Consider the following 13,231-nt stretch of genomic DNA (forward strand, 5'->3'; position numbering starts at 1 on the left):
ATTTCAAATTATCACATGCATTTCTGTGGTAGAAAGTTGGAAAAGTAGTCAACTGAGTTATATAAGAGGCAGTTCATAAAGATATTTCTTTCCAACATGAACTAAGTATTGATTTAAAAAATACTTGTTTTGTTATACCAGTGAGAAATAGGTTAAGGAGTCATAAATCAAACTCAAAGTTTTTTAAAAGTATTTATAACTATTACTGCAATAAACCAATTTTCATTATTTTTTAAAAATAGCAAATATAAATGAGACACTTTTCCGTCTCCAAAGCACATGATTGGTGTTTAAAAATATATGTGGATAAAAACTGTATATGGTAAAAGTAAATGTAGTCTTCTCACAAAGGAATCTACTCCTTAGTTATTTATTTTCAGTCTCCTATTTGCAGTGTACAGCAAAGCCATGCGAGATTCAGTTTTCAACGTAGGCAGAAACAATTTTCTAAAGCTGCCTTGAAACGGGCAAGTAGAAACATACTCTATGGACTCTAACTTGAGTATTCGCCCTTCCATTAAGTCTAGTTATCATAATTCTGTAGCCAGGACTTCAGGATTTCTAAGAAGTTATCCTATTGGGCTATGGGGAGGAAAATAATCAAAGTCTGCAAAGGTAGGACACGTAGAGGAGCAAGTAAAGGAAGCTCCCGGCTGTAGCAGAGAGCGTTCCTGTCAGCAGCCTGCTCTTCAGTCTAGACATATACTCAACATCTTGTCAAACTTTTTTTTTTTTTATTAACTTGAGTATTTCTTATATACATTTCAAGTGTTATTCCCTTTCCCGGTATCCGGGCAAACATCCCCCTCCCCCCTCCCCTTCCTTATGGGTGTTCCCCTCCCAACCCTCCCCCCATTGCCGCCCTCCCCCCACCAGTCTAGTTCACTGGGGGTTCAGTCTTAGCAGGACCCAGGGCTTCCCCTTCCACTGGTGCTCTTACTAGGATATTCATTGCTACCTATGAGGTCAGAGTCCAGGGTCAGTCCATGTATAGTCTTTGGGTAGGGGCTTAGTCCCTGGAAGCTCTGGTTGCTTGGCATTGTTGTACATATGGAGTCTCGAGCCCCTTCAAGCTCTTCCAGTTCTTTCTCTGATTCCTTCAACGGGGGTCCTATTCTCAGTTCAGTGGTTTGCTGCTGGCATTCGCCTCTGTATTTGCTGTATTCTGGCTGTGTCTCTTAGGAGCGATCTACATCCGGCTCCTGTCGGTCTGCACTTCTTTGCTTCATCCATCTTGTCTAATTGGGTGGCTATATATGTATGGGCCACATGTGGGGCAGACTCTGAATGGGTGTTCCTTCAGTCTCTGTTTTACTCTTTGCCTCTCTCTTCCCTGCCAAGGGTATTCTTGTTCCCCTTTTAAAGAAGGAGTGAAGCATTCACATTTTGATCATCCGTCTTGAGTTTCATTTGCTCTAGACATCTAGGGTAATTCAAGCATTTGGGCTAATAGCCACTTATCAATGAGTGCATACCATGTATGTCTTTCTGTGATTGGGTTAGCTCACTCAGGATGATATTTTCCAGTTCCAACCATTTGCCTACGAATTTCATAAAGTCGTTGTTTTTGATAGCTGAGTAATATTCCATTGTGTAGATGTACCACATTTTCTGTATCCATTCCTCTGTTGAAGGGCATCTGGGTTCTTTCCAGCTTCTGGCTATTATAAATAAGGCTGCAATGAACATAGTGGAGCACGTGTCTTTTTTATATGTTGGGGCATCTTTTGGGTATATGCCCAAGAGAGGTATAGCTGGATCCTCAGGCAGTTCAATGTCCAATTTTCTGAGGATTCTCCAGACTGATTTCCAGAATGGTTGTACCAGTTTGCAATCCCACCAACAATGGAGGAGTGTTCCTCTTCCTCCACATCCTCGCCAGCATCTGTTGTCCCCTGAGTTTTTGATCTTAGCCATTCTCACTGGTGTGAGGTGAAATCTCAGGGTTGTTTTGATTTGCATTTCCCTTATGACTAAAGATGTTGAACATTTCTTTAGGTGTTCCTCAGCCATTCGGCATTCCTCAGCTGTGAATTCTTTGTTTAGCTCTGAACCCCATTTTTAATAGGGTTATTTGTTTCCCTGCGGTCTAACTTCTTGAGTTCTTTGTATATTTTGGATATAAGGCCTCTATCTGTTGTAGGATTGGTAAAGATCTTTTCCCAATCTGTTGGTTGCCGTTTTGTCCTAACCACCGTGTCCTTTGCCTTACAGAAGCTTTGCAGTTTTATGAGATCCCATTTGTCGATTCTTGATCTTAGAGCGTAAGCCATTGGTGTTTTGTTTAGGAATTTTTTTCCAGTGCCCATGTGTTCCAGATGCTTCCCTAGTTTTTCTTCTATTAGTTTGAGTGTGTCTGGTTTGATGTGGAGGTCCTTGATCCACTTGGACTTAAGCTTTGTACAGGGTGATAAGCATGGATCGATCTGCATTCTTCTACATGTTGCCCTCCAGTTGAACCAGCACCATTTGCTGAAAATGCTATCTTTTTTCCATTGGATGGTTTTGGCTCCTTTGTCAAAAATCAAGTGACCATAGGTGTGTGGGTTCATTTCTGGGTCTTCAATTCTATTCCAATTCGTCTATCTGTCTGTCTCTGTACCAATACCATGCAGTTTTTATCACTATTGCTCTGTAATACTGCTTGAGTTCAGGGATAGTGATTCCCCCTGAAGTCCTTTTATTGTTGAGGATAGCTTTAGCTATCCTGGGTTTTTTGTTATTCCAGATGAATTTGCAAATTGTTCTGTCTAACTCTTTGAAGAATTGGATTGGTATTTTGATGGGGATTGCATTGAATCTGTAGATCGCTTTTGGTAAAATGGCCATTTTTACTATATTAATCCTGCCAATCCATGAGCATGGGAGATCTTTCCATCTTCTGTTAGAACAAAAAGAAGCACATACACCCAGGAGGAGTAGAAGGCAGGAAATAATCAAACTCAGAGCTGAAATCAACCAAGTAGAAACAAAAAGGACCATAGAAAGAATCAACAGAACCAAAAGTTGGTTCTTTGAGAAAATCAACAAGATAGATAAACCCTTAGCCAGACTAACGAGAGGACACAGAGAGTGCGTCCAAATTAACAAAATCAGAAATGAAAAGGGAGACATAACAACAGATTCAGAGGAAATTCAAAAAATCATCAGATCTTACTATAAAAACCTATATTCAACAAAACTTGAAAATCTTCAGGAAATGGATAATTTCCTAGACAGATACCAGGTACCGAAGTTAAATCAGGAACAGATAAACCAGTTAAACAACCCCATAACTCCTAAGGAAATAGAAGCAGTCATTAAAGGTCTCCCAACCAAAAAGAGCCCAGGTCCAGACGGGTTTAGTGCAGAATTCTACCAAACCTTCATAGAAGACCTCATACCAATATTGTCAAACTTTTAATATAAAAGCTTTTGTATTTTCTGAAAATGTTATGACAATGTTTTGCTTTACTTTATGGGGGGCAACTGCTACTTTAGTGGAATGTACTAACTATATATACAATTATTATTATCATATATAACATATAGTATAGTATATATAATATTATATGTTAATAATATATGATAATATAATAATATATTATATAATAATTATAATATAATATATTGTATATTCATATATTATATATTTATATATTTATAAATATATACATATATTATATGTGGTATAACATATAATACATTGACAACAAATAATATAGTTATATATGTAAAATTGTACATAATGTATTATATAATTATATAATATCATGTACAATTATATGCATATAATTCTTTACATATATAGATATATATGCATGACATCTTCCTATAAGCGTCTTCCACTTTTAACTTATACTACATTTCCCCTACATCAATTTCTCAAATTTATGCTATTTTCTTTTGTAACTATTGTTGTTGTATATATATGTATGTGTGTGTGTGTGTGTGTGTGTGTGTGCTTTTGCATGTCTGTTTTCTACTGAACTCATTTATTATGGATCAAATGATCAGAAATGTAGATAGGGCTGACCTCTTGAGCATAGGAAATCAGGAGACCCTCCAGAAAACTGGCTCTCTCTTTCTCCCTCAGTAGCAAAACCTAGGCAAGAACTCACAGATAGAGAGGTCACAGACCTTAGAGAAGAAAATATTATTACCATTTACTTAAATCAACCTAGATCCAACTGTTTCTAAATACGAATCTTAATCGCTACAGATCAGAGCAGCTCTGACTGCTTATCAAAGAAATGTCTTTCTGCCGTGAACAGAGGCTCTTACAGAAATCCATAACTGATCAAAGGGCCGACTTAGTGGCTCTGAAGTATCAGTCCCACATGAAACATCTACAGAGGATCAGGAACCATCACAAAAAAGGAATGCAGAAAGATCATCGAGGCTAGAGAACCCTGAGATCGCCCGAAAAATAAAGTCTTCTGGACACGACAGTGACATTGTCCATCTCTGAATTCTCGACAGCTTGGATGCTTGGATAAGTAAACGTTCCAGCATGAATGCAGGATGGGCTCACAGGACTTCACTTGAGGGCATAATTTTCATAAAGCAGGAAAGAAATGGAAAAGCAAATGATCAGAATGTTCGAAAGCAGCGAATCAGGGTGAAAAACGGAGAGTGTCCAGTTCACTCCTTTCGCCCTTGGGTCTATATTGAATTTTCTCAAGAAAGCAAGTTTTACTGTGGAGAGAGGCCTGCTGTGTACCTGTCAATTATCAACGCATGCAAAGTGAGAGGTGTGATGATGAGGGAATAAGATAAAAGAGGGACAGAGTTTACTTTGAGATACAGATCTATTTCTGTGAAGAATAGATCGTTAAAATATTGTGATTATTTTCTTTTCCTTCAGTTTCAAAATTCTACTTGTACTGATTAAGGCCAAACAATGACCATATCAGCCAGTAGATGGCAGCGTGACGTTAGCAAATAATATCTCATCTTGGCAGGCTGTGTGCTCCAAGAGGATATACATTTCATTTTTACCCAATTTCTCCTTTTGTAGTTAGATGAAAGAAAATACTTCATGAAAAATTCAAATAACTAAATATAAACTTTTAAATTTAAACTTCAAAGGAGCTAACCAGGTGCTAAACACCATAAGCTATGGAAACAACCAAATGTGTTTTGGTTGGCATGTTAGCTGATCCTCAGAAGGAAACGTTTCTGCTTTCATGTTTATTATCACTGTGAAAAGACAACAAAAGGAAGCTATAGTGTGTAGGTACTGTGTTTGCCAAACCATTCCCTGCACCCCCCACCCCCCCCAAAAAAACTAAACAGAAGATAATACATTACCAAGAAATATAAATAAATTAGAATTAAGCTTTAGGTATGATTAATTAATAATTAATTACATGAGAGAAACTGTTCCTTATTATATTAAAGAAAATAAATACTTAGAGAAAGTAAATATTTTTAAAAATACTTCTTAAAGTTATAAATATTTGGTGTCATTAAAGTGTCAAATCAATATTTTGCTATTCCTAGAATGAAACATCAAATGAGATCTAGATTAATGTTATTTTCCTTACTTAAGAAAGGAAGTAGAGTTATGTTTGGAGTAAAATGTCTTTTAGTGGTTCAATAGTAGGAGCTTAAACGTCCAAGGCTTTAGATTTCTGTGCCCTCTGACGTATTGTCTTAGACAAAGTTTTAACTTATATCCAATCTATTTTGATGTTTTTGATTTTTATGCCAAATGGCATTTCTTATTGATATAGAACTAGATTTGAATGGTAAGTGATATTGTATTTATTTTAGGTAGCTAACTGGTTATACATGAACAGAAGACACATGTTTTCAAGGCATTTTGACAGGAGGATATAACTTATTATATCCAATACTAATCTCTACCTATAGGCAACATTATGATGACTATGATGGGTATAACTCTGCACTGGAAACCAGCTGAATGTCCAGCTCCATATCTTCAATTTGACCCTGAGAAAACCATTTATTGTCTCAAAGTCCTGGTCACCAGTGGAAACCATGGGGTCTCACCTCTACTCCCTGGGCCATTTCTATGGCGACTCCTCATTCCCTTCACAAACCCTTTTTGGATTGCTTGGTGCCACCATGAGCACCCTGCTCACTTCTAACATATCAATCATCTGCTGTGTTTCAATTGGCTCTTTGTGTTCTTGAAATTATACTCCGCCAATGTCTGGATAGTGATGATACTAGATAAACGTTTATTGAATCAATGGATACTTCAATGAGTTAACAATCACATGTATCTAAACCTCCCTTTAGGTGTTAAAAATGCTATGAAACATGATAGAAAGTTCTCAGGGTAAGACTGGATTTATTTTTACGTGAAAAAATGTTTTTAGAACTTCACTCATGAGTACAGTAACTAAATCATTTCTATTTCCTCAGCTCTATCCTCAAACTCCTCTGCGCCTCTCCTCAAATTCATCGACTAATGTTTTAGAATGACTGCAAGGAAAAAAATATCAATTGATAGGAGTCTATCAGACATTTATATGAATTAAGGAATTCTTGAAATTTTATTTTAATCTTAATATTAAAAACAATTAAGAACATTATAAAACTGTTAATTCTGTTAATTAATATTGTGACATTAGGATAATTTCATAATTTAAAATCATGAAGCCTGAAATTCCATTATTGCTCTGGCATTTGTCCACAGTAGTTGCAGTCTCAAAACCTTGTGGCTATTGCAAGTCTGTGTATATAATAAATTGCAAATTCAAAATTCCAGAGGAAGAGAGAGAGAGAGAGAGAGAGAGAGAGAGAGAGAGAGAGAGAGAGAGAGAGACTATTCTAAGTTATATATGAAAACAAATACACTGTGAAGGTAAAATATGCAATAAACATTTTTCTGCATAAGTTTATTCTTATAATGGGATTCTATTTGTAGTTTGGACCTAGTGCCCCCCCTTAGTATTTTAAGAAGTGCAATTCCCAATAGTTATTTGCAACCTTCTTATTTTATTTAACTCAGAGGATTCTCCTACTTATCTTATAAATGCATGCTCTAAGAACCATAATGATGACCAATTCATCGGCCTTCTGAATGATAAGTGACCATCCATCCTGAAAGCCCACAGAGAGTGAAATGACATTAGTTAGTTAGCTGTTTGGGGCGTTTTGGTTTTTTTCATCTTGCCAATTGACTAGCCATAATCATCAATGTTAAGAAGGGACAAAAATGTAAAAGAAAAGTGTGCTCATTAGCCGATACTCACGTCTGTGTCTGTATTTTCTTGGGAGGCAACCAGTGACATCAATCAATACGGTCACGGTCAATTAAATTCATGAGGGACATGATGAAGACATGAGCTTGAAGAGTAGGGATATTTTTAGGGAGACACTGAGTGTTTCTTTTCCTTTGCCTTTTATTTGAGGGAATAGTTATAATATAAGCAAAGGGTTTAAATAGCTCTTTGGAGACCCAGGCACGGCCAGAAGCTGCAGGAAGCATGCAGACATGGGCATTTTGCCAATGTGAGGGAACAGCAGCCTTGAATAAGACATTCTTTTGGAATGGCAAAGTGGTAAGAGAGTAACTAGACATCTCTCTCTCTGCAGTTGGGGTGAATTCAAGAAATAAATATTCATTCCTCACAGCTCTTGATATAAATATACTTAATTCAGCAGAAATGATTACTTATTCTTTGCCACTAAGAACTTGACACAATTGCTTATGTTTTTCTGGTGAGCTTCAGTTACGTTCTGTTCTATTAACATTTATGCTTAATGCATAGAACTGGTAATAGGTTATATTTCTAAATATAATTTTTTAATGAAACCACAAAATTTTTAATGTTTATAGACTTTGTAATTTTATTTGCTGAAAAACTCACATTGGGACCATAAAAGGAATCACTTTTAAAACATTTTGAAACTTATTGTATATGGTGTGTGTGTGTGTGTGTGTGTGTGTGTGTGTGTGTGCATGCACACTCACATGTGTGAGCATGTGCAGATAAGAAGGGGAATGTGAGTGTGTTTCACAGGTGGAAATCACAGACTATCTGTGCCCCTGTAGGATCCACTTTTATTCTGCTAAACCATCTTGCCGCTCCCAAAATAATTTTTAATGCTGGCTATTTACTGAAATCAAATATTAAGTCTTTAACTTGTGTCCCTGAGGATGTCCTATTAAGAGTTAACAGATGCAGAGCTGAGGAAATGGTTTTGTGAGTTAGGGCAGTGGCTAGACAGGCATGAGTACAGAAATTTGGATCTGGGACACGCATGCAAAAATCTGGTATGCCCTCACACATGCCTAGTGGGCCAGAACTGGACAACTGGAGACAGGATGGACACCAGACTAACTCCAGGTCAATGAGAAACCATCCATTAAAGGAAAGAATCGCAAACTGTTAAAGCAGAACAACCAACACCCTCCATCTGCTACACATATGAATAGAGGCACAGGCACACATAAACATATGTGCTTACAACACACACACACACACACACACACACACACACACACACACAATGTGACACAGTCAAGTGGCTTCTATAACTAGCTCTTTTCATCTTAATAAGGACACATATTTCAAGTGTGATAGGATTACAATACACCAGAAATTCTAACAAAATTAATGGAAAAAGCAATATGTGAAACGTAAGTATCCATATGATTGAAAGAGAGTTCAAGAGACCCTAAGGTACATTGCCTTAAACAGAACAGAACGGCTGAAAAGAAAATGTGGGACACAGAGAAAACAGTTCATGGATTCTGATTTTGCTGACTACCAAATAATGTGCTTATTTTATCTTATTAAGTAAGCTAAGTGCTAAGTTTCTTCAAGGTATTAGAAAGCCACAAGGAAGTAACACAGCAACTGAGTTTAGTGCAAATTTCAGAATGGCAATAGCTTTTAAACTGCTAAATACTTAACGGTTATTAAAGTAGCTTTTGATAATATATTTGCGAGTACCCTGGGGGAAGACATTGGTTAAACACATAAAAAATACTGTGCTTGAAGCATGAACTTCTATGTAGGTCACCAAAATAAATCAGGTCTTAATGACATTTGGGGACAAGCTATACTAATGTTTAACTTCAGTTTGGTTAGATTCTGATCATAGGGAACATGACTCCATATGACTATTGAATTCTTTTTAACATAGAAACTGCTATCATTTTATTTCCTAGTTTAATGAAAGCATGCATATTGAATTCTTTTTGCTTGCCTAGTAATAATATTCAGTTTTCCTCCTGAGAATCTCAAGTAAAGTGAATTACTACACTAAAATTAAAGTTGTTTCTAAAGTCAAAACATAAACAAACGGATTGGTACACGCCTTTATTCCCAGAACTTGAGAGGCGGAGACACAAATGGATGCGTGTGAGTTTAAGACCAGTGTAGTCTGCATATTGGGTTCCTGACTGGCCAGGCTACATAGTGAGACTCTGGATCAATAAATAATTTTAAGAAATACTATAAAATATTAATTGTTTTAGAAGGATATTTGGATTGGGGAGTAAAGTGCAGAATAGAGAACACAGGAAAGAGTAAATAACATTGCAAGCCATGTGAAGAAGTCATATAGATACATACTATTATAGAAGCCTCCATCCATGTATGGAACATACACACATCTGAATTCACAGTGGTCCTAGGAGTATGCATAAGGCCTGTGTAAGCTCAACAAGACAAAAATGTCAACATGGACAGGGGAGATGGACAAGGAGTCCCACCCCTACAGGCAGAGATATGAGCAGTTGATTCCTTGCCACTTGAACATCACCCCTCCAAGAATACATTGGCAGAACAAACTGGAGTTGATGGGGATGAGAAAAAAGGATACATCAACTTGGGTGGTTAGGGATGTAGTGTGACCTGGGAGGACACAGGGAAGGGGTGAGCATGACCAAAACATGTTGTATGAAATTTTTTCAAAGAACTAATAAAAATTATATTATTCCTCTTTGAGACCTCGTAGTCTCAGGAATACTGCTATCAGTGTTTTCTCATTATGTTGACCTTCATGAGAACAGGTATTATCCATCGTGTGATACACACTGAGCAAAGTCACAAGGAATGATTGATACATTATTCTCTGCCCATGCAAGCAACACCAAACTTGTCAGATTCCAAGTTAGGGAGCTCCAATTTTTTTTCAGCTCAATTTCTTCTGTTTTTTCAACTAAGTGAATTATTTTTATTTCCTATCTTGTAAAGAGTGGTGGCTCACATAGGTTATCTGGTTTCCAGTCTAGTGGCTACAGCTTTTCCACACTGAGTAAATGATCTCTCCAAAGTACTTTTGGGATGAGGAAGATTGGACAAACGTGAAGAATTTTATTTTTATTTCTTCTCATTGGAGAGATTGTTCTATAGCTTGTGTTTAGCTTGGAAAGCTATTTTTTATTTGATTTCTCTTCTGAATAAATATAACAGCCCTCAGATGGCAAGCACTTCACATTTCAGCACAGAGTAATTCAATTTAGTAGTTCAATCAAATTCACTTGGCAATGGCCCTGCAGTAATCCTCCCCCACTTAAATACTTCAGCCTTAAATTCCTGATTCCATGAATAAACAAGCCCCAGAGAGACTGTCTCTTGAGTGGCAGAGATCACTATGGAAATGACTGTGTTCCCCACTTAAACAAAATGTTGGAATGATTGTTCTTCACTTCCAAACACTTAAGGATTTCACTGTATAGGAACTCACGGTGTGCAATATCCAAACTCCAATTTCTTTTTAATAAGAGAAATATCTCAAAATTTGTTTGCTGTTTGCCAAAGTTTCTCAGTCTGTACTCCATCCAGATGTTCAGTTTATCAAATGTAAGCATTTTTACTCAGACCCTGCCAATTCCTGTGGAATGTCTAGCAATTATGGATATAGTATTCAACAAGAATGCCATTCCTAATGTTGTGATTACTACTGTCTAAGGTGTCTTACATCTCTGGTTTTATATTTAGGGTCTCTTCACAGTCTATGTAAATGCATGCACACACACACACACGCACACACACACAAGCACACACACACCCCACATTTTATGTACAAATTTATGAAAGAGCTAAAATAATTTCAATTAGACAATTTTAAAAAGTGTACATTTTTAAAAACACATATTTAGTCAAGTCTCAACTTAACTATGCGGAATTCTCATTTTAGAATTTTTTAATGATAACGTTAATGTTAGAGCCTCTGACTAATAAAGGTAACATCAGATTTTATTTTTCTATAAAATTTTTCTTGTCTGTATCTGAGAACAATGATCCCGAAAGAAAAGTGTAGTGAGCAGAAGGCAAAGCTCAAAATCTTGCAACACTCGAAGATTCACCAGGGTACAGTCGAAATCAGGTATTGCATATTTTACTTTTACATTTTTAATCTTAATTGTTATTATGTAGGTGTTTTGTCTGCATGTGTGTCTGCACCTGTGGGTGTGGTGTCTGTCGGGGACACCAAGATGCCCTGGGACTAGCATTAGAGAAGGTTGTGAGACACTGTGAGTGCTGGGACTTGAACCTGCAAAGGCAACCAGTGCTCTTAAACTACAAACCATCTCTTCAGCCCTTCAGAGTATATTTTTGAACATCAGCAAAGTATTCCAAGTTTTATCAGTTTACTTAGAATATGATGACCCTACAACTCATAGTTTCTTATTTTCTTCAAAGAGAAATGAATGTTGATGGTCCTGAGAAATGAGCATATATACTGAAAATATACACTGAAAATATAATAATAGCATTTTGTTCATAGGGACCCTCAGAGCCTTTCAATACTGAGGACTCTTAGTTCACATGTTAGGTATCAGGAATTGCTTCCATTCATTTTAAGTAGAGAAATTCTCAAGTCGTTCCATTGTTGCAGTTCTGAAGTATTTTGACAAGGGCCTGGTTTTCAAATCTAAACAATACAGAAAAGCATGCTTCTTCATTGTAACAAGAGAGGTGTTTGGCCAAGTCACTTAATTAATCCGAATTAAACTGAAACATCTATCACACTGCATGATCTTACTGAATTCTTTCAATGTACACATTTAGTGTGAATTTGAGCTGATAAGACTATAGTTTACATTTTAGCTTATGAAGAATTTAGATGAGTGGGGACAAGGAAATGGCTCAGGAAACTGGATGACATGACTTAGATCTTAGCATCTACATGGTAGAAAAATGAGTAGACACTTGTGTATTGTCCTCTGACCTCTGCATTTGTATGCATGTGCACAAGTGGTCAGACACACACACACACACATCTATATATATATATATATATTATATATATTTATTCTATATATATATATATATAGAGAGAGAGAGAATAAATGTAAGATAAAAATTTAAATAAGTAAATTTAGATTGAGTTTTTGCTGAACACTATGGATAACAAAATGCAACATAAGCATACAACAGCCACACACACACACACACACATACACACACACACACACACACAATTCTTTAAGGTATTTCAGACATATTTTAAAACAGTTGATTTTCCTTGGCTCTGTTTTTATAAAGCCACTATCAAGTTATATTTTCTGAATGCAAAAATAAAGATCCATAAAGATCACTGTGTTTTGAGTATTTGTAGGTGATCGATTTTCATCATGAGACACAGGTACTTTATGGCACGTGCAGTTATTTCAGAGTCAGATTACCAAAGACAGCAGGACTTGAAATTCAGTACATTTCTCCAGGTACCTAAGCTGACAGATTCCGCAAGGCAAAGCATATAAAGAAATGCCTAAGAACGTATGGAAGTTGAAAAATACACTCTAAATCACCATGACTGACATCTGATGTGTGTGTCAAAGATAATTACCAACTAGTGTGGACACAAAGGAGGAGTTGGGGTCAAAAGGACATCTGCCCCTTCCTCTCTCAGATCTGTGTGACTCCAGGTGAAACAGGGGGTCCTGGAAAGAAAACAGAAAAAGACATTGTGAAGGTGCCAATTGTGGTAAGAGTTTATTTGCACACAGAAAACACAGTAAAGTTAGGTCACTAACAGTTTACACGGTCTCATCAGGACCCTGATAACAGGAAGATGTGTAGTTACACATTGCGTTTTATAAATAAGCAAAGGCTTGGCAGATCCTCAGGCAGACTCACTGTTGTCAGAGGGAAGCGAGAAATTAGCAGGTTTTCTCCATCAGTCAGATAACGTTAGCTACACTGAGATAAGTCAATTAAACAGTCCAGAGAAGAAACAGGATGAAGACGGTACAGAAAAAGAGATCCAGTGATAAAGGGAAAATTGAGGTTTTTATCCCTAATGTGGCTTATTA

At 36.8% G+C, this 13,231-nt stretch overlaps 1 protein-coding gene across 3 annotated transcripts in view; it reads right to left on the bottom strand.

Moving 5' to 3' along the window:
- The window catches only part of Sema3e (semaphorin 3E), a 257,764-nt gene that overhangs the window by 43,205 nt on the left and 201,328 nt on the right, over window positions 1-13,231 (bottom strand). For all 3 annotated transcript variants that reach the window (XM_017592522.3, NM_001106579.1, XM_039107252.2), the window contains one exon: window positions 12,766-12,859. In XM_017592522.3, coding sequence (XP_017448011.1) covers window positions 12,766-12,859 — 94 coding nt within the window. The remainder of the gene's footprint in view (window positions 1-12,765; window positions 12,860-13,231) is intronic.

Source organism: Rattus norvegicus, chromosome 4, assembly GCF_036323735.1.
Source record: "Rattus norvegicus strain BN/NHsdMcwi chromosome 4, GRCr8, whole genome shotgun sequence".
Taxonomy (NCBI): domain Eukaryota; kingdom Metazoa; phylum Chordata; class Mammalia; order Rodentia; family Muridae; genus Rattus; species Rattus norvegicus.